Source organism: Talpa occidentalis, unplaced genomic scaffold, assembly GCF_014898055.3.
Source record: "Talpa occidentalis isolate TD23 unplaced genomic scaffold, MPIMG_talOcc4v2.1 talOcc4.13, whole genome shotgun sequence".
Taxonomy (NCBI): Eukaryota; Metazoa; Chordata; class Mammalia; order Eulipotyphla; family Talpidae; genus Talpa; species Talpa occidentalis.
Window position 1 is genome coordinate 74,118,188 of NW_023601322.1, and position 24,573 is coordinate 74,142,760.

Sequence of the window (24,573 nt, forward strand, 5' to 3'; positions counted from 1 at the left end):
AACAGCCATTAGCCCTGAAGGTCACTGCAGGGGTGGGGGGTGCAGCAACTATGAACTCACAGAATGGAGGAATGACATAGCTGTTCATCTCGGACCAGGTCTCCCACATGCATTCATTCAACAAGCACTGAGTGTAGTAGTTCCGACCTTAGTATTGCTAGGCATGGTCTTTTCCTTCAAAAGCTCACAGACAAGTAAATGACCACATGTCCTGCAACATAGTTTTAGGTGGAGCTGGGAATAATGAACTCTGCCGAGGATTCAAAGGTTTAATTCAGGAAGGAGGTAACATTTGGTTCAGGGGTTGACTAATTTAGCATCATCATGGGTCCTTCTTAAGGACGATTGCTGCTGGGGAAGGGGAGACGGAAAAAACCTGCCAGTGCCCAGCCCTCTGTAGGGAGCAGTTATGGGATGGGAGCCTCTGCAGGTGAGCCTGGGTGGCTCACCTTGCCCTGACAGCATCTTAGTCTTTTGACCTTTGCTGGTGTAAAAACAAAAAAACACAAACAGCTAGAATCCAGGGCAATCCAATCTCCAAAATTTCTTGCCTTTGATTTTATGTTTGTCAAGGGAAATCTTGTTTTCATTCTTAAAACAGATGTTCATGACTTTTAACAAGGAACTTGCCTGCTTTGAGTTTCTCCTGTGCTGGTTTATCCTGTTTCCTGAGTTTCCTGAGCTGCTTTTGAGTTGCTAGTACAAGACTTCTTAGATGGTTTCCATCTACATCAAAGGGCAGGCTCTGCATGGGCAGCTATGGGAGATCTCTCTTCCCTCTGGCCTGGTGGTTGCTCCAGGGGAAAAAAAGAACATCAGAACACCCAAATGTGGCTAGATTTTCTTCTTCTAAAACTGGCATCCCGGGATTCTATTTCAAAAACTTAGTTTTGACCTCTGCCTGACTCACTCAAATTCCCCCCAAGAAAGAAGTGTTCAGATGTCCACTTCAGCTCTGTTTGGGGGAGTAGTGAGCAAAATTTAGGAAAGGAACAACCAAGAGTTGCATCTTTAGTAATCCTTAGAAAATTGGGACTGGGATTTAGTTAAGATTGTATTCCCCACAGAAGCTCAGGTGAGGAATAATAGCCAACACCATTTATTGCTGGCCTTCTATAAGCCTGTTGGTGAGTTATGTGCTCAAATCTCACTTAATCTTTATCTGGCAAAAATTTAGTAATATTCCCATTTTACAGATGAGGAAATGGAGGTTCAGGAAGGTTGGGAGAGCTCCAGAGTCATACAGCTACTGGCAGTCACATTTAGGTCTGCCAGACTTGGGACTCGCACTCTGGTTCTCACACCTCTGCTTTTCCTGTGGTGCTGGGATATGCTGACTTGGGAAAAGGGCATTTTCCCCTTCATGGGAAACCACCAGCTGACCATTGAGACCATTTGTGAATCCATCTCTGCCCCTTCTAGGTAATTGCTGTTCGTTGGTATTTGCTCCAGAAGTCCTTTGGGGTCACTCAATTAATAGGTAATTTGCTAGGAAAGTCAAAAGTAACTTTCTACCATTCTTTTTTTAAAACTTAATGCTTCCCTTGAATTACATAGAGCTGCCAGTCGACTGTGTGTGAGTATGTTAGCATATTTACCCCTGGCAAGGTCCTAAAAACTCATGCCAGACATACACAACCACAGGTTTTAGAACAGTTTCTTCCATGTGCACTGGCCAGATCAGTTAGAGTTGGCAAGATTTTCCAGGTGAATGTTTAGGATGTGTGTTACATGCTTCCAAATCCAATGATCAAAATTCAACTCACAGGCATTTGGCACGCGGTGACCCAGTCCTGCACCAAGTTCAACGTGCACCTTCTGCGTGTAGTCCTGGACCTGGAACTGTAGAATTGGACTCTCTTGTTGAAAATGTTAATCAGACGACTTCTTGGCATGCAGAGACCTGAGCTGTTTAGCTCAAAGAAAAGGGCACTTTTAGAAGAGGAGCTTTTGGAAACAATCCCTTTTATTAGGGCCTGATCCTAGAAGGGGCAGTCTACGCATTCCTGGGCTTGAGCCAGCTGTTCCCCTCTCTAGGCAAAGAATATTTTTGCAGTTGGGGTTTAGTTCATAGCCTTAGTTTCTATTCTTGAGAATCAAAATGAAGCTTAGGGGACATTTTTTACGTGGATCCCAGAAGACCAGAAAAGCAAAGTAGAAAAGCTCATGTGCCCACCACCTAACTGTCCTGGAGCCTCTGGAGTAGGCAGAAGAGGTGAGAGGCCTGTATCCATCTATCTCATTCATCCTCTTTTGTCCACAGATGTGGGGGTCATATTTGAGTGGAAGGTGGAATGGCCCCAGGCCTGGGACTCAGAGTCTGGCTAGAGGAGAAAAGCTGAGTTGTTATGACTAAAGCAAATAGAAGCTGAAGGTGTGTGTGTGGGAGGGGGGAGTGTTACCCAGTTTCTGTAGGGAAAAGGTGACATATGTGTGCTCAGCAGGAATGTGACAGCCCAGCATTCTCTCCCAGGAACTGGTGATCTGAAAGGGAACTTTGGTCTAATCCCTGAAACAACCTGTCCCTAACCAGCCTTACCTAGAGGCCTTGCCTATCAGGGGCTTCTACAGGAGAGAATGAGTTCCATTCTTTTTGCATTTTCTTCTTGTGACTGCCTTCCCATAAAGCTCTATCTTTGGGAAAATGTGGTGAATTCAGAGCAAATGAATTTGCCCCGAAGGGATTTTTACATAAATAGTCATTTATATAAAAGTGATGATTCATGCTTTGTTGGATTTTGAAAAACAGACATGATTTTGCTGAAAGATTTCTGTACATTTCTTTAATGTACTCTCCTAATACATGACAATTTCTGAAATATTAATACAGCTATGTAGTTGCTATTTAAAAGAAACATATTTTGCTTCAACTGTGGATTATAGATTCACTGCTACCACAAAGTCAAAAGATACAAACTTGGGAACATATTTGCCACACATGGAGTAAAAAATGCTAACTACCTTGTGTATAAAGAGATCTTAAAAATCAATAATAAATTGACCAATAATCCAATAGAAAAATGGCAAAGGAAATGGACAGATCACAGAAGTTAGTACAAACGGCTTTTAAATGCACAAAGTATATGCAATTTCCTTTACAAAAAGGAAGTATAAAACTTAAACTGAAATACTTTTTTAACCTTTCAGACTTAACCCAAAACCTAGTGACTTACGTACTGATAATTATCTTGCTCGTGATTTTCAGTGTCAAAAATTGAGGAAGGACTAAACTAGAAAATTCTTTGATTCGTATGGTGTCACCTGGGGTGGTTGACACTGGAGGATCCACATCCAATTCATCTTTTAGGAATTTATCCTAAAATTAGACTTAGGAATGTGAACAAAGATACATTAATACAAGATTATTTATTACAATTTTAACAATAACAAAAATCTGGATAACCCAAATGTCTACCAATAAAAGATTGATTATATAACCCAATTTACTTATGATCATGCAATGGATAACCATGCACCTGTTAAAAAGAACAGTGCAGCTTTATGTACTGGTGTCAGATGAGTCTAAGGTAAATCTTCGAGTAAAAAAAAAAAAAAGCACAGAACCTTGAAAGGAAGTTATAGAAAGCAGTATTCCTACAAGTCCTGTACCTTTATAATAAAACCCAGGAAAAAACATATGAAGCTTAATAGCCAGGTACATGTCAGAAAACACGAAGAGAGGAGTCGTGATTGAGGTTGCGCTGCTAATCATCTTTCCCATTCACTTTCTAGTCCTGTTCAAGCTGTAATCTAAGTCCTGCATGGACATCCACATCTTGTGGTTCCTTTCACCTGTCTTGTTTTTTTAATTCTTTATTTTTTATATTTCAAAAGGACAGGTGTATTAGGAAAAGGAGAACGAAAAGACACCTGCGTAGTCACAGGTGGGCAGAGAGCAGCTGCTGCTGGTCTGCAGAGGGAAGTTTTGTGAAAAAAATAAATAAAAAATAAAAGTGACTGCAGAGTCACAGGAAGGCAGGAGAACTGCCTATTGCCAGTGCAGAAATTGAACTTCCTTTCACTGACCTTGTGAAAACAATCTCTGGAGCCAAACATAATGGGATTGAGTTTTGCTTCTACTGCTTATGAGCTACTTGTCAAGTTATTTATCCTCGGAGAAACTCAGTGTTCTCATTTGAAAAAATGGGGTTATAATGATGCCTACTTCCCAAGAATAACAGATTGTACTTAGCACGGGTCCTGGCACCAAAGACATGGTCTTTGTATTCAAATCACTGTCCCATCACTCACCCTGTGAGTTGGGCAGTTGCTGTGGTGTAGTGACTTAAGTGTGATTACAAGTGTCAAACCACATGGGAGGGAGGCCCACCACCTCCCCACCCACCAGCTCCTTGGGATAACATGGTCTGTGACTCTCACCCTGGCTAAGCTGGGTCACCTAGGGGGTCTTTATATGGACTCCCCCATTCCTGGTATTGAGATACTGAGGGGCACAGGCATCTCTTTGTGCTGTAGAAAAATGAAAGATAAATATGTGTATGTCTTCGTCCTCCCCACACCTGTCCCATCCCCAACCACCACCACTAAAGGAGACTCCAGCTCTGCAGCAGTTTCCTCTTGCTCCCCTCCAAGATTCTTTGGGTTTTTGCAATAAAGAGATATAAAATGTCAGTGCCCTCCAATGAAGGACCACCAGAAACATACCTGTCATGGAATAAATTGGATTTATTGCCTGTTGCAGTGAGGAGGAACACATTGTGGGGGGAACGATAGGATATGGGGAAAGGATGCTAGAAAGGACTTAAGAGGATTTAAGTTTGTGTTAATGACTTTGAGAGAGTTAATGAAGCAGGACTTTTCTATGTGTTGGATGCTGTTGGGAAGCAAGAGTAATTCTATGATTCAGTATATTAATAAAGCTTGTCTAGAAAGAGTGACTAGAAGGAAACTAAAGCTACAATTGGTAAGGACAGAAGTCACTATTTTAGCCAAGACTGAAAGTTGTTTGGTCATTTTTATGACTTAGACAATGTTTGTGTTCAGATATGATCACACAGTGATCTCGTTTTTGTCATAATTAAAGAGCGGCTGTCTGAGGTTATCCTCTGAAATGGCTTATGTGCAATAGGAGGACATCAGGAACCTACCTTCGAATGTTGGGTCACGTTCCAGCGACACCAAGGACTCCAGATGTCAGTGGCTGCTTTTCTTAGAGGAGAATAGATGAGAAGTGTCTGGGCAGGATTTCAGCTTTCTAGGAGTTATAGCGTTTCTGTAGCATGTGTAAGAGTAGTTAAGGGGCAGGCAGATGGAGCGGGTTAATAAGAATGGCTGTGAAAAATGTCTACTTGATGGCTTTCAATAAGTGTTTTTTTTTAATATAAGTTTAAAGTATAAATTAAGAACTTGAGCAATTTTGATTTGGCTTTTTGGTTGCTGGGCTGTGTTCCCTCTCTTGTAATTCAAGACCAGTTGTGTGGATCAGCATCTTAACTGGACAGGCTCTCAAAGCCAAGAGGTTCTTAGTAGAATGGGCTCCAGATCCAGTTAAAGCTCATGTCTGGGTTGGGATGGTGTTTGACGAGGGAGCAGAGCCAGAAAAGCACCCATCAGAAATAAGGTTCAGGTGCCTGCTGCCTCCACCCCCTACAAGCCCAAGCAGACAGTTTCCTGGACTCCCACTGTCCCCAGAAAGTGGCAGGCTCTCCCCAGCCTGAGTTCTCAGTCCAGGTTATTACCAACAGTCAAAGATGCCAAGTTGGGGGCAGGGTTTGCCCCTCCCTGGCATGGTGATTCTGTCGGAGAGTGCGACCTGACCACACGAGCAGCAGAGGCAGCTGAAGGGGCTCAGCAAGGGCCTCCTTGCCCCTTCTAGGAATGGGGCATTTCCTGATAGGGCCATTATTCATAAATGGAGGTTTGGAAAGTGGGGGTAGGGGCGCCCACGACACAGCTGGGGGGAGAGCACAGTGGCTGATGAATACAAAGCATTCTTTGAGACATGCATATCCTCAAAGGCTAGAGCCGGACTCCAGCCTGTGAGCCCCAGGCAGCTGAAATGAAGACACAGGCAGCAGCCTGTGCGCTGGTCCATGTGGCTGGCCAGGAGGACCGAGACTATGCCAGGTACGGGGAGAAATGACAAGACAGGGTGCAAAAATGGGAGAAAAGAGACCCGGTGGGAGTCAAGGAGCTGACGAGTTCAGGAGACGGGGTTCTGGAGGGAGGGGGAATCTGGGATGTTCCCATCCGAACCGTACCCAGAGGGGCTGTTTTCTTCGCCAAGGTGAAAGGAATGGGCGCCCGCCTGTCCTCAGGGCCGGGCCCGGATTCCCTACCGAGGGCGTTGTCCGGGCGCCGGTGGCCGGCGGGGCGTCAGGGGCGCGGGGGCGCGGCGCGGTCGGCCGGGGCCGGGGGCGCGCCGCGGCAGCCCTTCTGGGCTTACACTCCGTCTGCGCCCGGCGGGGGGGAGTGTCCGCCCCTGGTCCTGGGTGGACACCGTGAGGGGTGGACACCGTGAGGGGGTGGGCGGCTCCCGGGGCCGCTCCGCGCTCGCGCCCCTGGCGGCCGGACGTGGCGCCTCCCCCGCAGCCGCGGGAGCCGGGAGGTGGGGTCGGCGCCGGGGCCGGGAGTCTGAGGTCGCCGCGCGGCCGCGGGCGCCGGGGAGCTGGTCTGGGACCCGAGCTCAGGTACCCCCGAGGCCGAGGGCGGGCGGAGGGATCGCTCCGGGGCGGGCCCGAAGGCGCGCGGCGCGGGAGGAGCCCACGGGGAGCAGCAGGCTGGGGCGAGCTGGGGGGCTGGGGCCGGGTGTTGGCTGCGGGCTCTGGGCCGCGCGTCCCGGGTCTGGAGGTGGCTCACTCTGTGCGGAATCTGGTCTGCACTGGGCTGCGGGGCTGTGCTCCTCAGAGAGGGGGTGTGCGGGGGAAGGTGGGGGGTTGTCGCGGACCCGCCAGCTGCCGGAGCCGCGGGAGGAGCTCCGCGCGGGCTGGGCACGCCGTGGCGCCCTCGCCCCTCCGCCCCTCTCGGGCCACGGAGACCCCGGAGGGTCCCTGCCGCGCCCGTCCGAGACCGCTCTGTTCCCCTACAGGCAAACTAAGCCCTCCTCACCCAAAGGTGAACCCCACAGGAAAGGCCGAGAAACGCGCGCGCCAGCGGCCATCTGCCCTCCGGGCCTCCGGGCCCCGCGCCGCGCGCTGCTCCTCTGCCGCCCCCTGCGGCCGCGGGCCCGCGCCGCTCCTGTTCCCGCGCTCCGACTCGGAGTTTAAGTCCCGGATACCAGGTCCTTCCACGACCGCGGGGCGCTCCTCCCCAGGGGCCCGGCAGCCCGAATTCCCCGAGCAAGGCACGCTGACTGCGTCTAAACTGAGCGAGCAGAGAGCAGTTGTTGCTGGGTACTCCGTGGGGGCAGACAGACTGAGGGGGTGCGGGGCAGCTGAGGACTGGGTGAGCCTGGCAGCTGCCCAGGATACCTGCCCGGTCAGATCTAGTCTGGGGTGCTGGAATTCAGGTCCAGACACTTCACCCCTGGAGGGGTGAAGACCACAGAGAAGTCTGATGGGGAGGTGGCCTTTGAGGAATTCCCAGGACCGATAATTCCTGAACACTGCCGAGTATTTGAGGTTATCTACTTCTCTGGTCACCTTACCAGGGTCTGCTCCTGTTGCTTTCAAGTGGTTTTATCCAGGAAACTGTCTTCCTCTGTGTCCCCAACAACCTCTAACTAAAAACCTAGGTCTGATTGCTTGCCTGGTCCTACCTCTCTGGTAAGGTCCAGACCCACATCCTGACTTCCCCACTGCTTGCCAGGTTTGCCAAGAACACTACAAAGCCCACAGAGCCCAAACTGCAAGAGCACTGCTCCCCTTGGCCAGTCCCCATCTCAGCTTCCTCCTTTTTGAGACTGTTGCTGCCACCTCTTTGGCCCCCAACCCTGAACACTCAAGTCATTTGTGTCTCCTTTTTTTCCTTTGCTGTTTTACTCAGGTGTCAAATATATCTCAAATAGCAAGTTGCCCTCTTTGCAGGATCCCAGTCTGGTGGGTTTCTACTAGGGATTCCTTGCTGTTCCCCTGGTCTGGCTAGGCTAAGCAAAATGCCTGCAGAGCTCTGTGAGCTGCAGCCTCTGGGCTTCTGTCCTATGCAGGCACTGACTATGTCGCCCAGCCCACAGCTGACCCTGGCATTGATACTAGAGCTCCAGGAATGTGGCAACCCCCCAAAGTGGGGTCTGGCTGTAGGCTCCCTACAACCAGTCAAGTGTGAAAACTCATTTCTTTTTGTGCTGAGACTCCCCAAACAAACACTCAAGGAGTTGGAGCCTAACCCAGTCGGTTTTGGAAAGGACACTGTCAGCATCCTGTGTGGGTTTCAACCTACTGGGGTCGTGGCTGCAAAGGCTTCCTCTAGACAAATTAGGGCCAACTAGAAAACATATGTACACACATTTTTATTCTCCACACAAGCTGTTTACATTTAGTGAATACACAATCCTTTGTCAACATAGTAAGTCACAAATAAGATATTTTCCAAGGCCTTTCTTTGGAAACATCTGTGTATTTGAACAGTCACCTGTGCCTGTTGATGCAGCAAGCCAACATAAGCCAAGGTAAACAGTGCTCTCAGACCCAGCTCAGAAGACACTAAGAGAGAGGGGTGGTGTCTGGGTAGCCTGAGAGGGTTTCCTAGAGGAGGCCACTGTCCTCCCAGGGGCTGCTACTTAGAGTAGCTTCTAGTTTTCCTTAAGTCCAGAGTGAAAAGGCCCTAAGCCTGAGGGTGAGGACTCACCTGCAGGGCTGGGCTTAGCGGTGTTCTGATCCCAGGTCTTCTGAGAGCCCTTCTGGGGAACGTTGCAGGTACTGCCTCTCTCTCAAGAAACACCCTATCCTTCTACCATTAACCTCCCTACTGTCTTGACCAGGAATCTGCAGCATCCTGAGCCTCAGGTGACCTCACGAGGGTGGCCCTGAGCTCCAAATAGTGTCTAGGAGGCTTAGATGAGCCTACTTTTCAGTCTCCACCCCACCTGTTGGCCATTCTCCTCAGTATTCCCCACCAAGCAGCTCAGGGGTAAGCCCCGGCCTCCCAAAGTCCCCACAACCCTTTGGAGCATGAGGATCCATGCTGCTCTCACCCCTGACCCTGGTACTCCCACCCAACTCCTCCCCTTAGTCCCCCTTCTGGCACTAGGGAGATACTGATTTCCGGCCAGTGCTGCTCCAAGTTGTTTCGGATAATGTATGAGTAACCTGGTCTGTCTGTGGGGGCAACTGCCTCATCCATGCTGCCCCCTTACCCAGAAGAGTAGTAGGCAGGGGAGGGGTATGGGGGAAATCAAAGGGGCCCCCTTTCTTCCCCATCAAAACGGTCACCCCATCTACTCCCTGCAAGTCCATTCTTTCCCTTGCCATCCAACAAGTACTTCTTCAGGACTACACGCAAGGCACTGAGGGTGCAGAGATGAGTGTCTGTCCTGTCCTCAGGAAGCTCGGGGATGGGACTGGGAAAAGGAAATCGAAAGCAAGCCAGCAATTGTAATGTAGGGTGACGAGTGTTATGACCGGAGATGCTCAGGATACTGTGAGGATCCCAAAAGGTGGACCCCATGGGAGCCCTGGAGGAGGGGCAAAAGTACCAGGACAAAGAGGAGGGTGAGCCTGTCACCCTCAGAAGACAGAGTCTCTGAAGCAGGGACCATATTACTCTGGAATCTACCAATAGTTCGAGGGAAGTTGGGGACTGCTGTTGCCCACAGTAGGGGGTTTGGACTTTGTCCGGGGCTTCAGGCGGCTGGGAGGCAGGGGGTAAATTGGTTTTCAGCAGGATTTGCTTGTAGGAAATTGATTCTGGCTGCAGTAGGCTTGGAGGCAATCCCAGATTCCAGGCAGTGCTGCCTCTCGCCAGTTGTGTGCCCCTGGGCAAATCATTTTCTCCTCAGAACCTCATCTATAAAATGCAGATAGCAGTTGTGAGGCTCAAGATAAATATTTACATATTGCACCTGGAACATAACTGGCACAGAGGAAGAGAAGAAGGTTGTGATGCTGCCCCTGCCCCCTAACCTGGGTCTTCCCTCCTCCTTTCCTGGCCCTCTATGATCTCATAGCCTCCTGGACCATTGTTTATGGGAGAAAGATCACAGAGAGACGCTAACAAAGCTTCCAGGAAGCAGCCTGGGTGGGACAGGGTGAGGGAGAGCAAGAACATGGGTACATTCTCAGCATGGGTACATTCTCAGCATGGGTACATTCTCAGGGGTACAAGGTAGAGGCTGGGCCTTCAGGCCAGGAGAACCCTGGCAGGGCCCGCGCTAGGAGTCAATATCCCCTTAACTGAGTCCCCCAACCTTCACAGCGGCTGTCAAGGCTGCTATCCCTGGGGTGTGGGGAAGGGGCACTAAGGACCATGTGACAAGGGAGGGTATGTGTAAGCACCGGCTCTCTTTTGGAGCAGCCAGCAGGCTATTCTAACCCATAAGCTGAGCTCCTCACCCACCACCTCACCTGTGTTCTTCCAGGCCCCGGGTTAGTCTGCTTCGGTTCTCATCCACAAGGCATGGAGGCCCTAGGTCCTGGGAGCCACAGCGCCTCCCCAGCCTCATCCACTCGCAGCCTGGACCTGCGGCGTCTGTCCAACCGCGCCGACTCGGCCTACAGCTCCTTCTCCGCGGCCTCAGGCGGTCCCGAGCCGCGCACGTTGTCTCCTGAGACCGTCCTCCTTCCTTACCTAGACTGGGACTATGTGCGCGTGGTGTGGGGTGGCCCCGCGCCCGCCGCGCCCACCGCGCCCGCCGCGCCCGCCGCGCCCGCCGCGCCCGCCGCGGCCCTGCGCACATCCCCACAGCCCCGGCCTGCGGCCGCTGCATGCACTGAACCGCGTCTCCCACAGGTTCAGGGGACCCCGGGGCCGCTCAGCAGGCAGGCCACCCCGCTGCTGTACGCGCTGGCAGCCGAGGCGGAGGCCGCGGCGAGGGCCGCTGAGCCGCCCAGCCCGCCGGCCTCGAGGGCTGCCTACCGCCAGCGGCTGCAGGGCGCGCAGAGGCGAGTGCTGCGGGAGACGTCCTTCCAGCGCAAGGAGCTCCGCATGAGCCTGCCCGCCCGCCTGCGGCCGGGGGCGACCGCGAGGCCCCCCATAGCGCATCCGCGCTCCGCCTCACTCAGCCACCCGGGCTGCGAAGTGGAGCCCGCGCACCCTGGGGCTCCAGCTCCAGGGACCAGCGACCAGGGCCACCTCGCCAACCAGCAGCGAAAATGGTGCTTCTCCGAGCCAGGGAAGTTGGATCGCGTGGGGCGGGCCAGTGGGTTGTCAGGGGAACGCTCGGCTGAGTTGTGCTCCAGCCCTGGCCTCCCTAGGCTTGAGCCCCAGGAGTTGCAGCACCGGACCCTGGCAGAGATCAGACGGCTGCCTGAGAGCCAGCCCCGTGGCACGGAGGACCCAGAACCCGGGTCCTTGAAGCTCGGTGTTACCTACAGGCCTACCACTCGGAGTAGGAGCGCTTCAGGGGAAATCTTGGGTTTCTGGGGAGATCGAGGAGGGGCCATGCCCATATCCCAGGTATGGAAGGTAGAGACTGCAGGCTTAGGGTGGAGGACATCTGCAAAATCGAAACCTTAAGCCACATTTTATCCAATTGTGCCTTCTAGGCTGTTCCCCAAGGAGCAGAATCCTCGAGACCATTGTTTCAGACCAGACTATCTAGGTAAGAGACCTGGGTCACTCTGGAGACTGAAGTTGGGGAGGGGGGGGGCAGCTTTTATTGTTCTTGCTCTAAAAAGGAGACTGTCTCTCACCTATCCTTAGTCTCAGCTTTCTGACTCTGTCCTTTGCAAACTGCACTCTGGGCTCCCCCAACAACCCTCTATTTCTCTGGTGCACCTCCAAGAGCTTCTATCCTGTCGCTGTGATCAGTGTCTCTGCCTCCAGGTTTCCCACTCAGAAGGAGGTTGCAGTGGTGTGTCCTGCAAAGGGCCCCCACAACAGCTCCACTGACTATGAGAAGAGGGTCTCAGAGACTTGTGTTGTGTCTGCCCGGCTCCCCTCTCTTCCTGATGATGATGTTTTCCTGGAAGAAGCCCCGCTGGTCAGAGTGAGATCATCTGCAGACTCCCATGTCCCCCTGGGGCTCCCAACCAGGTGAATTCCCGCCTGATTGCAAGCAGATTCCACACATATCTGCAAAATGCTAGAAGGAAACTCTCCTGGGATCCCAAGCAGTGGGTGGTGGCAGGTAATTCTTAGACGTCTCCACTTATCTTCAGCCATCTGATTCTGTTTCTTTTCCACCTCCAGTGTCCATGCCTCTCCCCAGGAGTATGGAGCAGGCTTGGGTCAAAGGGCTGACCAGGCTACAACCCCCCTAGAGAACTCCTTCCATAAATGCCCAGAGACTTCAGGGGCAGGTGACGGCTGGCAAGAGTTAACTGGTTCTGTGGATGTCTCCAAACCAACATGCTATAGCCCCTCTGGGACTGCAAATGGTGACCTCCCAACCATTGACTCCAGTGGACTACTGACTACTGAGCCCCCTGCAGCTTCAGGGAGTGAACCCCCCAAATTTCTCCCAGTGGATACCCTGGGACCTCCAGGCTGTGATACAACAGGACCACCTGACCACACTGCCCTGGCCTGGGGCATTGACCAGCTTGGTTCCAGGCCAAGTTGGCCCAGTTCCCGCCTAGAAGAGTTGGTTCAGGAGCTGGCCAGACTGGACCCCTCTCTGAGTGACACTCTAACCTCCTACCCCAGCCCAGAGCCACCTGTGGCCCTGCTAGATGGGCTGATTCCTATAGCTGAAGTCTGGGCTGCCATGAGGTCAGTCTGTGGGGAGGCTGGAACTAATGCTGCTGGCACTTCTGAACCAGGGTGAGTGAAGGGCACCAGGGACTTGGGAGATTCTAAGCATTCCGAGTCTGGAAAATCTAGAAAGTTCTGGCTTTGTCCCCAGGTCCTACCTATTTAGCTCTACCCAGCTCCTGCCAACTTCTCAGGAGTCAAAACCTGAAAGTCTTAGCACCCATCCTGTGCCTGACCAGCCACGTGGCCACGCTCTTTCTGAGCCGAATAACAGCATTCAAACCAAGAAAGTGAGTGTGGAGGGGCTGATGGAGGTTTGGTGAGTCCAAAGTTTGGGTTGGGAGGTCAGGGGCCCGAGGCTGAAGTACCCACGCCCTGCCTGTAGGTGGAGCTGGCCGATCTCCTCCAGAGGATGCTGCAGGACCTTCAGGGAGAGCGGGAGCGGCTGCAAGAGGTGGCGCGAGCGTGGGCCAGGCGCGGGACAGCTCTGGAGGCCGCGGTAGGTCAGGCCTGCGCGCCCCGCGAGCTGGAGCGGTTCAGTCGCTTCATGGCCGACCTAGAGCGCGTGCTTGGGCTCCTGCTGCTGCTGGGGAGTCGCCTGGCCCGCGTATGCGGCGCGCTGACCCGAGCCGGTGCAGACAGCGACCCTGACGAGCAGGTAAGAGGGGCAGAAAAAGAGCGCGGGCCGCCGGGTGTGGGGCCTCTGGTTTCTGGCCTGAGCCATCCCGGGGGCGGCGGCACCCTCGCCCCGCTCACGGCCCCCTCTCCCTCCGGCTCCAGGCCTCCCTGCTGCAGCGACTCCGGCTCCTGCAGCGGCAGCAGGAGGACGCCAAGGAGCTAAAGGAGCACGTGGCGCGGCGCGAGCGGGCCCTGCGCGAGGTGCTGGCGCGGACGCTGTCCGCCCAGGAGCTGCGCGCCTACTGCGCCCTGCTGGCCGGAAAGGCCGCCGTCCTGGCCCAGCAGCGCTGCCTGGACGAGCGTGTCCGGCACCTTCAGGACCAACTGGACGCTGTCAAGAGCGGCCTTGGTCAACGACCCTCACCTCCCTCGCCTCGCCCACCAGCCTGGGTCCCAGGGATCCGACCTCACCATAAAGTGCCCTTCCCCTCTCCTCTCAACTAGGGGAGGGGAGGTGGGGCGCACTGTCTGTGCTTCTCACTCACGGAACTGGGGTGACACTGGTTTAGTCTGTGCTTCCTTCTGGGGATGGAGAAGACGTGGGCCCGGCTTTTCCAGGATACTTCTTACGAGTCTGCTCATGTGGTCTTACCCCAATCTTGTCGATTATTTGATAATGAGTTGATGGATTTAAAAAGCACAAACCTTTTTGTGTGATGTATCAGGGTTTGTTGAAAGGAGAGGAGATAAGTCAAGGAGCACTTCAATTTAAGATGCATAACAGCTTTTTATCAATAAAAATTGATTTGCGTGGTCTGTGCATAACCTGTAGCATAGCTTGGAGGAGGGATCTTGTTTACCTATTTACTAGAGCAGAAGTGGGATTTGTGGGAGGACTTCAGTCAGGGCTGGGAATTGCTAGGAATACTGGAAGACTTGAAAAAAGAATGGACCAGGTGGATGCTAGACCTTCAACTCCACTGCTACCAGTATTCCCTAATTCCTTCCGGTGACTACATCACTACCACAGAGCCTAGGCCTGCCTGGCTGAGCAGCTCTCCTTTGCTGATTTTCCAACTTCAGTAATGGATCTGGGGTTACTGCTTCCCTTACAAAACCCCAAATTGGAAATGGTTTCCAATGCTTTTGTTAACAAGGGGTTAAGAAGCAACCCATGAAGCTGACCACAGCCACTGCAGCACGAGTTTGATCCTCAGCCAGGGAGATACCCACATGGCGCAGCAGACCTCTCCTGGCTCACCCGCTGCTCCCCTCAGCAGTGTACTTCAGTCAGTCTGCCTGTTCTGTTCCCCACTCTGTCTCTGGTGAATCCTCTCACCACCACACCCGGACCCCCACAACTCTGGTCTGTACCCCAGCTCTTGTATGCATAAAAATAAAATAAATCTTTAAAAAAAAAAACCCTGATAAATGTCCAGTTCATTTGGATATTTGGGGGCATTCACTCCAAGATTCAGAACTTTCTTGTCTTCCGATTGTTATTTTTTTTAAGATTTATTTATGCACACAAGACCTGGGGTACAGGCCAGAGGTGTGGGGGGTGAGAGAACTCACCAGAGACAGAGTGGGGAACAGAACAAGCAGACTGACTGAAATACACTGCTAAGAGGAGCAGCGAGGGAGACAGGAGAGGTCTGCTGTGACATGTGGGTATCTCCCTGGGCAGCCAGGGATCAAACTCCTGCTGCAGAAGCTGCAGATAGCTTTACAGTGCTGTGCTTAACCCCTTGTGCTACCAGGGAGGCCCTCTTGTCTTCCAATTGTTATGAAAACTGAGTTTCCTCAGTTCTCCTTTGGAAACTCCACTGACTCAGCCAGACTTGAGGTGGGGGGGGAGAGTGGGAATTGAAGGTAGAAGCTGAAGGTGAGTCCTGAGGGATGCAGAGACTTCCATGTGGAGACTGAAGACCTGGAGAGGCAGCCCTGCTTATGTGTTAGTGAGATGATCTGGGGGTGGGCTGGTATGTTATTCTGAAACAGGTTACACTCTCCCCTTTATTTGTGCATCAGTCCTCTGTACACTGAGTCAATGTTCTCAAATATACATGTGAAAATCTACTTTATTATTTGTAGCTGCAAATGTCAGGGACAAGAACATTGTACATCAAACACTCTAGTGTATTTCTGGAAGTTGGGCACACAAAAAAAGCATGTGTGTGTGTGTGTTTAAAACCAACTGGCCTCAAAGTGAGAAATCCCTGCTGCTGGGCTTGTTTTCTGATGCATATTGTCACTAAGTGCAACTGGTTGGGAATTTTAAATGGTCATATTCATACCAGAAGCATTAGTTATAACAGTTGTGCTATTGAGCACAGAACAATGCTCACATTGTGCCTTTTTATTAAAAACATATGGAGTTCCTGCTGAGGCATTGCGGTTCTAACATTATGCTTCGCTTCTTTGAACACTGTGGGTGGGGCCCCCTCTTTAAGGTCCTCAGTGGAGTAGAAGCTGGATTGGAGACACATTCTGGATAGAATTTACTTATTTATGCCTCCTGCCCTGTATGTCTCCATCACATTCCCCTATTGTGATAGTCCTAGAAACACATTGACCATTAGGCCAGTGGAAATTGTGAATCTCAGACAAAGATGTTCCAGCCAGATGGAGCATGAGAAATAGTGACTGGCAATGTCCCATTAAATTGAACTTTGATTCCGTTCTGGGTTTTTACATGGAGAAATAGGAATCTTCTGTTCTTGTCCCTTCCAGATAAAGGGGACCCTTAAGGTAGGGCCACACCTCCTCTGTTTGTCCTTCCATCTAGCCTCCGTTCTTCTAGTCTCAGTTTCTTTTCCTTCCACGCCATATTCCTTCGGAGAGCAAGAATGAACTCGCCATAGGAATTCTTTATTGGCACCACAGTTCTTTATTGGGAGACCAGAAGCCCAGAGAGTGCCAGCCTGCGTGGCACTGCCAGCAGAGGGCGCTGTTCTCCTTGTGATGAAGCCGCTTCCCACGCTGCCGCCCGCCGCGGTCCCTGCGGCCCAGCCCTGCGCCTCGTCCTGCCGAGCTAAGTCCATGCTGGGCCTGCAGCCTCTTGCTTCTCTAGGAAAGACACTCTGGTCAACCAGCCATGGAAAGGCAGACTCGTTCTCCTTTGCCACTAGGCCTTCGTTGGAAAGTTGCTGGTTAATGAGCAGGAGGGAAGCCGGGGGTGGTGTTCTCTAGTATCAGTACCAGAATCACAAAGAACCTTACAGCTCCTCCGTGGAAAAGAGGGCGACGTGGGTCTCTGTTGGGGTTTCTGCCCTTATCTCAAGCTGTCTGCGTCGCTTTTTGCTCCTCCATCCCCCAAACCCCCCAGCCCCCCCAACCCCCAACCCCCAACCCCTGGGCTCTGCGGAGCGCAGGCTTCGGGCTGGGGTTGTTGCTGGGCAACAGGCAGCCCCGCGGCCGCCTCCCCGGCTCTGCATCCCGCCCCTGCTGCTGCTCCTAATATGGATTTAATTAGTGCACTTTTTACCTTCAGACTGTAAATTGGAAACCGCATCGGGAAGCAACGTCGCAAGCCCGCGCGCAATCTGTCGCCTGCAGCCCACTCGGCACACCGAGTACCCGGCGGCGGCTGGGTAAACTCGGAGCCGTGGGGAGGAAATCATTCACATGTAAATCAGAAACCTAAGAGGAAATTTAGGTCAAATGTGGGTGACGACAGTAGAGAGATGAGGTGAAAGGCGAGGGCTGGGGTGTGGCTGCTATTTCTATAAGGCCGTCTTCCCGACGACCCCATTATTCCCCTGGGCTGCAGTTTAGTCGCTGTGGATGTTTTCCTGTTGTCTTCGATATTTAAATCAGCACCAGCTTCCCCCTGGAAGGTGTTCTTTCCTCTGGAGGACAAGTCTGGAGATGCATATTCTCTCTTCCTCCCTTCCTTTCCCCCTCCTTACCCTTCCCAGCTGTCACACGGGTTTCAAGTCCAGAGGTGTGGCAGTTTTGAAAGGGTGCGGTCAGAATTGAAGTTCAATACACAGTGCTATCTGGAGAGCAATAGTCTCTATGTAACTATTTTAAAAGGTAAAAATAATTTCATCACGGAAAAAAAGGCAGCTCTAGTGGACCAAGCTTTATAACAGGGTGGTGGGCGTTCTTTCAGCCCAATTGGTTGAATAACAGCTGTTTAGGTCTGGTAGGTGAGTGTGTGTGTGTGGGGGGGGGGGTTGGGGGGGTAGGGATGCTAGAGGAAGGAGAGTTACTTTATATGGCACAAAGGTAACTTGGACATCAGGGCTAACAAGAAGCAGGTTTATTGTTTTTTTTTTTTTTTTTTTTTTTTTTTTTTTTTTTTTTTTTTTTTTTTTAAATATTAAATTTTATTTTTATATTTCCCCCATACAATTGCAAACGCCCCATTCTGACCCCAATCCTTCCCCTCCCGCCCCCCACCCCCCAAAAAGTGTCTCTGGTTCATAGTTTTTGTTGATTTTGATTTTCACTTTCTTATATTCATTTTCCTGGTCCCTTATTTAAGTTTTCTAGATTCCTGCTATGAGTGAGACCATCCGGTATTTTCTTTTTCTTTTTGGCTTATTTCGCTGAGCATGATCCCTTCCAGTGCCATCCATGTTGCTGCAAATTGCATGTGTTTATCTTTTTTGAATGCTGAGTAATATTCCATGGTATATATGTACCACATCTTCTTGATCCAGTCATCTATTTTTGGGCATTTGGGTTGTTTCCAAAGCTTAGCTATTGTAAACAGTGCTGCTATAAACATAGGAGTGCAGGTGCTCTTTGGAATTGATGTTTCTGTGTCCTTTGGGTAAATACCTAGGAGTGGAATTGCTGGATCATATGGAAGCTCTATGTTTAGTAGGTCCAGAAATCTCCACACAGCTCTCCATAGTGGTTGGACCAGTTTGCACTCCCACCAACAGTGCACAAGAGTTCCTTTTTCTCCACATCCTCGCCAACATTTGTTGTTGCTAGTTTTTTTAATATGTGCCATTCTCACTGGTGTGAGATGGTATCTCATGGTAGTTTTGATTTGCATTTCCCTGATTACAAGTGATGTTGAACATTTTTTCATATGTCTGTTGGCCATTTGCATTTCCTCTTCAGAGAAGTTTCTTTTTAGCTCTTCTGCCCATTTTTTGACTGGATTATATTCTTTGTTGTTGCTGAGTCTCATCAGCTCTTTGCAGATTTTTGTGATCAGTCCTTTATCATTAGTGTTGGGTGCAAAAATGTTCTCCCAGATGGTGGGGTTTCTCTTTGTTTTTGTTATTGTCTCTTTTGCTGTGCAGAAGCTCTTTAATTTGATGTAGTCCCAGCTGTTTATCTTTCTCTTCACTATCACTGCTTTGGGTGATGTGTCTGTAAAGATGTCTTTGATGTGCAAATCCCGTAGTGTTTCGCCTATATTTCCTTCTATGTATTTTATGGTTTCAGGTCTTATGTCTAGTTCTTTAATCCATTTTGAGTTGATTTTTGTGTATGGTGTGAGGTAGTGGTCAAGCTTCATTCTTTTGCATGTAGCGACCCAGTTTTCCCAGCACCATTTATTGAACAAACTTTCTTTGCTCCAATGCATAGTCTTTGCTCCTTTGTCAAAGATTAGTTGACCATAAATCTGTGGGTTTATTTCTGGATTTTCTATTCGATTCCATTGGTCTGTATGTCTGTTCTTGTTCCAATACCATGCAGTTTTGATGATTATGGCTTTGTAGTATAGTTTGAAGTCTGGGAGTGTGATGCCTCCATTTCCTTCTTTTTTTTTCAGTAGAGCTTTGGCTATTCGGGGTTTTTGGTGATTCCATATGAATTTCATCAATAATTGTTCTATTTCTTTGAAGAATGCCATTGAGATTTTGATTGGAATAGCATTGAATCTGTATATTGCTTTTGGTAGGATGGCCATTTTAATAATGTTTATTCTTCCAATCCATGAGCAGGGGATGTCTTTCCATTTCTTTGTGTCTTCTTCTATTTCTTTTAACAGTGTTTTATAGTTTTCTTTGTATAGGTCCTTTACCTCTTTTGTTAGATTTATTCCCAATATTTGATTTTTTTTGTTTCGATAATAAAAGGGGTGGTTTTTTTGATTTCTTCTTCTTCAGATTTATTGTTTGTGTATAGGAAGGCTACTGACTTTTGCGTGTTGATTTTGTATCCTGCCACTTTACTGAATTGATTGATGAGTTGAATTAGTTTTTCTGTGGAGATTTTGGGGTTCTCTATGTATAATATCATATCATCTGCAAATAGTGATAGTTTGACTTCTTCTTTTCCTATTTGGATTCCTTGGATGTCTTTCTCTTGTCTTATTGCTCTGGCTAGGACTTCCAGTATTATATTGAAAAGCAGTGGTGAGAGTGGACATCCTTGTCTTGTTCCAGATCTTAATGGAATTGCTTTCAGCTTTTCACCATTGAGAATGATACTGGCTGTTGGCTTGTCATAGATGGCCTTTATGATGTTGAGGTATGTTCCTTGTATCCCAAGAATTTCAAGGGCTTTTATCATGAATGGGTGTTGCACTTTGTCGAAAGCTTTCTCAGCATCTATTGATATTATCATATGGTTTTTATATTTCTTTTTGTTGATGTGTTGATAACGTTGATTGATTTTCGGATGTTAAACCATCCTTGTGCCCCTGGAATGAATCCAACTTGGTCGTGGTGAATTATCTTATGGATACATTGTTGGATTCTGATAGCTAAAATTTTATTGAGGATTTTTGCATCAGTGTTCATTAGGGAGATTGGCCTATAGTTTTCCTTTTTTGTGTTGTCCTTATTCGGTTTTGGTATTAGTGTAATATTGGCTTCATAGAACGTGTTTGGTATTGTCCCTTCCTTCTCAATTTTTTGGAAGAGTTTGTGAAGGATAGGCACTAATTCGTCTCTGAATGTTTGGTAGAATTCATTTGTAAATCCATCAGGTCCTGGGCTTTTGTTTTGGGGAGGTTTTTAATTACCATTTCAATTTCGCTGCTTGTAATTGGTCTGTTTAGGTGTTCTATTTCTTCTTTATCTAGCTTTGGGTGATTGTAGAGTTGTAGGAATTTGTCCATCTCCTCTAGATTGTTGAACTTGTTTCCATATAACTGTTCATAGTAGTTACTGATTATTCTTTTGATTTCTGCTGTGTCCGTTGTGATTTCTCCTCTTTCATTTATGATTCTGTGTATTTGTGCTTTCTCCCTTTTTTCCTTTGTGAGCCTGGCTAGGGGTTTGTCTATTTTATTTATTTTTTCAAAGAACCAGCTCTTGGTTTCATTGATCTTTTGGATTGTTTTTTAGTTTCAATTTCATTTATTTCTGCTTTGGTTTTTATTATTTCTTTTCTTCTACTGGTTCTGGGGTTTTTTTGTTGTTCTTTTTCTAGATCTTTGAGCTTCGAGATTAGGTTGTTTCTTTGAGTTCTTTCTTGTTTTTTGATGTGAGCTTCTATTGCTATATATTTTCCTCTTATTACTGAGAAGCAGGTTTATTGTACTGGTACTGGCCCAGCGGATATGCATCCAAAGGCTGAGCCCTGTTTGTAGGAAGTCAGGGGCTTATATACACACTTTTAGTTTCTACAAGGTTCTGGGTGGGTTTGCATCGGCAGCTGTACATGCTCAGATATGACGTGGCTACATACCAAGAAGTGAGTAAAGGGTCAGCGGTCACAGGATTTTTCAGGTCCATCTTGCTTCATCATTAACATTGGCAGTGGCATCTGGTACAGCGGGAACTAAGCAAAAGGTTGTTACTCAAGTTCTCCAGGTTGCTTAGCTCAGGTCACCATGCTTCATTAGGAGATATCTATCTATCTAGATCTTTAAAATAATAAATCTTTAATAAATAAATCTATCTATATCTATATATTTACTTATCTCTATATATTTATAGATATATTTATTTTTAAAGATTTATTTATTTATGAATACAAGAACTGGGGTATGGGCCAGAGGCATGGGGAGGGTGAGAGGATTCACCAGAGACAGAGTGGGGAACAGGACAGGCAGACTGACTGAAATACACTGCTGAGGGGAGCAGCAGGCGAGACAGGGGAGGTCTGCTGTGCCATGTGGGTTATCTCCCTGGCCAGGGATCGAAGTACTTGTGCTGCGGTGGCTGCGGACACCTTCATAGTGCTGTGACTTAACCCCTTGCACCATCAGATATAATTATTTTATTTATTTATTAAAAAGATTTATTTTATTTATACAAGCACTGGGTACAGTCAGAAGCACGGGAGGGTGAGAGAATTCACCACAGCCAGAGTGGAGAGCAGGACAGGCAGACTGACGAAATACACTGCTGAGGGGAGCAGCGGGTGGCAGGAGAGGTCTGCGCTCCATGTGGGACCCTTGCCTGGCAGCTGGGGATTGAACCGGCACTGCAGAGGCTGTGGGCAGCTTCGCAACCCAGCGCTCAACCGCTGCGCCACTGGGGAGGCCCGATATAATTACTTTAAGTAAAGTGACATCACAGCTGCATGTGGGATAATTTCCTTTTTGTGGGTATTTCCTTATCGTTTATTGGTATTGATGAGTACAAATACTAACATGGTAAAAAATGATTGTATAAAGCTAACCCACAAATCAGAGCTATTGGTTTTTCAGTGCAGTCTGAGAACACTATGGATACTCCTGCTAAGATTTTGGCCAAATGCCCAAAAACAGATGACTGGATCAAGAAGATGTGGTACATATACACCATGGAATATTACTCAGCATTCAAAAAAGATAAACACATGCAATTTGCAGCAACATGGATGGAGCTGGAAGGGATCATGCTCAGCGAAATAAGCCAGAAAGAAAAAGAAAAATACCGGATGGTCTCACTCATAGCAGGAATCTAGAAAACTTAAATAAGGGACCAGGAAAAGAATAATTATAAGAAAGAAAATATCAAAATCAACAAACAACTATGAACCAGAGACACTCTATGGAGTGGTGAGGGTGCGGGGAAAGAAGGGATTGGGGTCAAAATAAGGGGGTTGTAATTGTATGGGGAATATAAAAATGAAATTTAAATTAAAAAAAAGTGGAAGCTGTAAAAAAAAATAAATAAACAAACAAACAAACAAATAAATAAATAAATATAAAAAGAAAGGAAATAAAGCATAAGGGGCCTCCCGGGTGGTGCAAGGGGTAAAGCACTGCACTGTGAAGCAATCCGCAGCCTCTGCAGCATAAGTTCGATTCCCAGCCAGCCAGGGAGCAGCCCACATGGCGTGGCAGACCTCTCCTGTCTCTCCCACTACTCCCCTCAGCCGTGTATCTCAGTCAGTCTGCCTGCTCTGTTCCCCACTCTGTCTCTGGTGATTCCTCTCACCCCCCACACCTCTGGCCTGTACCCCAGCACTTGTATGCATAAATAAATCTTTAAAAAAAAAAAAAGAAAAGAGATAATAAAGCATGAACAAATGAAAAATTTAAAAAAAAAAAAAAGAAAAAGAAGATTTCAGGTTGGTGTTACAGTTTGTAGAGAGCTCCACCTACTCACTGGAGGTGTTGCTCCCTCCCCACAGCCTGTAGGATTGGTACTGGCAGTCTTAGGATCCCCAGAGGAGGAAGGTGAAGTTTGGAGAATTGAGGGTATTGCCTAAGGTCACTAAATGAGTAAAGGGCTGAGATGAGACCTTGCTTTTCTGCAACTGGACAGCAAGATGGAAAAGAGTGCCAGTATGCACCCCTGGCTCTGACATGTACTACCTGTGAGGTCCCAACAAGTTACTTACAGTTCTTTAGGCTTCAGTTTCTCACTTTAAAAGTTGTAAAAGTACACGCTTTCTAAGGTTGTGGTTAATACCTACAAAGTAGTTATTATTAACTGTGCCCTACAGTTAATAAATATGGGTTACATAATGCATTACCCATAGCCTCATCTCCATTAGGTGAGACATGCTCAAGAACAGCCTCCAACCTCCTTTAAAGGATGTGTAAAATTTTATTTAAAAGCTTGCTATAGTTATGACTCATCCACATCAACAATTAATTCCTCTCCCATTAAAAGGGATTCTTTTCTGGAACAATTCTAACCAGCTAAATTGCCTTAACTTACTAAACAACTATCATCAGTTGCTGGGAAATATCCTTTACCAGTATACCCCTGCTGGGCCATTTATGGTTCTTGAAAACTTTCTATCTGTATATCAAACTCTAATTTCCTGCTAATGTCCCTTATAGTTGCAGAAGGTCTTGGCCTGCCAGGAAAAGGGAGTGGCTTCTAACACCTGTATTTTAGGCTTATTGACACTAAATTCTTGCCCAATGTTTTCATTCACTTGGAAAATTTGCAGCACACCCTTCTGAAATACAAAGATTCTTCTGGCAATTCAGTTAGCCCTCCTTTTTCTGTGCAATAAACATCAGTTATTGTTTTTACTACTTTTCTGGTTTAGATTTTGATTTCTCAAAGCAGGTGATGCTTGCATTTGTAATCTTTGTTACCCTAAGAGAAGCCTCTTTTTACCATGGAGAATTTCTAATATTTTTTTCTGTCTTCTAGACCTGCAGCTACTCACATTGCTATAATTATTGCCTCCCACAATTTTTCTGCAAAGGCAGAAGATTTAATTTGCATCTTAATATAATTTATTCAGCTTAGCTAATGTTCCAGGCAAGGAAGGTAAAAAGGTCAGATCTGGGCCCACATTTATCTACAGTTTTTGGCTACCATATCTGTGTGTGCTTGATGTATTTTGCAGAGCAATCCAAACTAACATAATGCTTGAAAGAGGCAGAGGATGAGGAGAAGGGGGGAGAAATTAAATAGATTAAAAGGAAAAGAATATGGGAGCAAAAACTGTAGATTTTTTTTTTTTATAGAGGCATGTTTCTTTCTTTATTTGTTTGTTTGTTTATACATGCACTGGGTACAGTCAGAAGCGCGGGAGGGTGAGAGAATTCACCAGAGGCAGAGCGGGGAGCAGAGCAGGCAGGAGGACCGAGGTACACTGCTGAGGGGAGCAGCGGGCGGCAGGAGAGGTCTGCGGAAAGCAGCTGGGGATCAAACCGGCGCCGCAGAGGCCACGGGCAGCTTCGCAACCCAGCGCTCAACCGCTGCGCCACTGGGGAGGCCCAAAAATACTGTAGACTTTTAATGGAAGTACATCATCACAAGCAAGAAGAAAATGGGGAAACTTTATTTTAATGATTAAATCATAACATTCCATGAAGGGACTACCCTAAGTAATTTCAGAGGCCTCACTGGGAGGGGAGCCCCACCACCCTGTGCCACAAAAACA

The 24,573-nt window shown here is 48.4% G+C and overlaps 1 protein-coding gene across 2 annotated transcripts; it reads left to right on the top strand.

Annotated features, from left to right (window-relative positions):
- The first annotated feature begins 5,731 nt into the window (after positions 1-5,731).
- Positions 5,732-16,287, top strand: SHROOM1 (shroom family member 1). 2 transcript variants are annotated; one of them, XM_037509345.2, is made up of 8 exons: positions 5,732-6,087; positions 10,475-11,511; positions 11,601-11,656; positions 11,881-12,090; positions 12,247-12,819; positions 12,902-13,040; positions 13,136-13,408; positions 13,531-16,287. In XM_037509345.2, the coding sequence occupies exons 1-8, from the start codon at positions 6,054-6,056 to the stop codon at positions 13,870-13,872; spliced, it is 2,664 nt and encodes an 887-aa protein (XP_037365242.1). In that variant the 5' UTR covers positions 5,732-6,053; the 3' UTR covers positions 13,873-16,287. The 2 variants fall into 2 exon arrangements, with proteins under 2 accessions (XP_037365242.1, XP_037365243.1); XM_037509346.2 differs by lacking the exon at positions 5,732-6,087 and adding an exon at positions 6,617-6,650.
- Positions 16,288-24,573: the final 8,286 nt, after the last annotated feature.

Bases quoted from the DNA above. Each gene is read 5' to 3' on its own strand.
- SHROOM1 (XM_037509345.2), top strand. From the start codon at position 6,054: ATGTGGCTGGCCAGGAGGACCGAGACTATGCCAG. The intron at 12,091-12,246 runs GTGAATTCCCGC...TTCCACCTCCAG, and splicing joins CCCCTGGGGCTCCCAACCAG to TGTCCATGCCTCTCCCCAGG. The intron at 13,041-13,135 runs GTGAGTGTGGAG...CCCTGCCTGTAG, and splicing joins ACAGCATTCAAACCAAGAAA to GTGGAGCTGGCCGATCTCCT.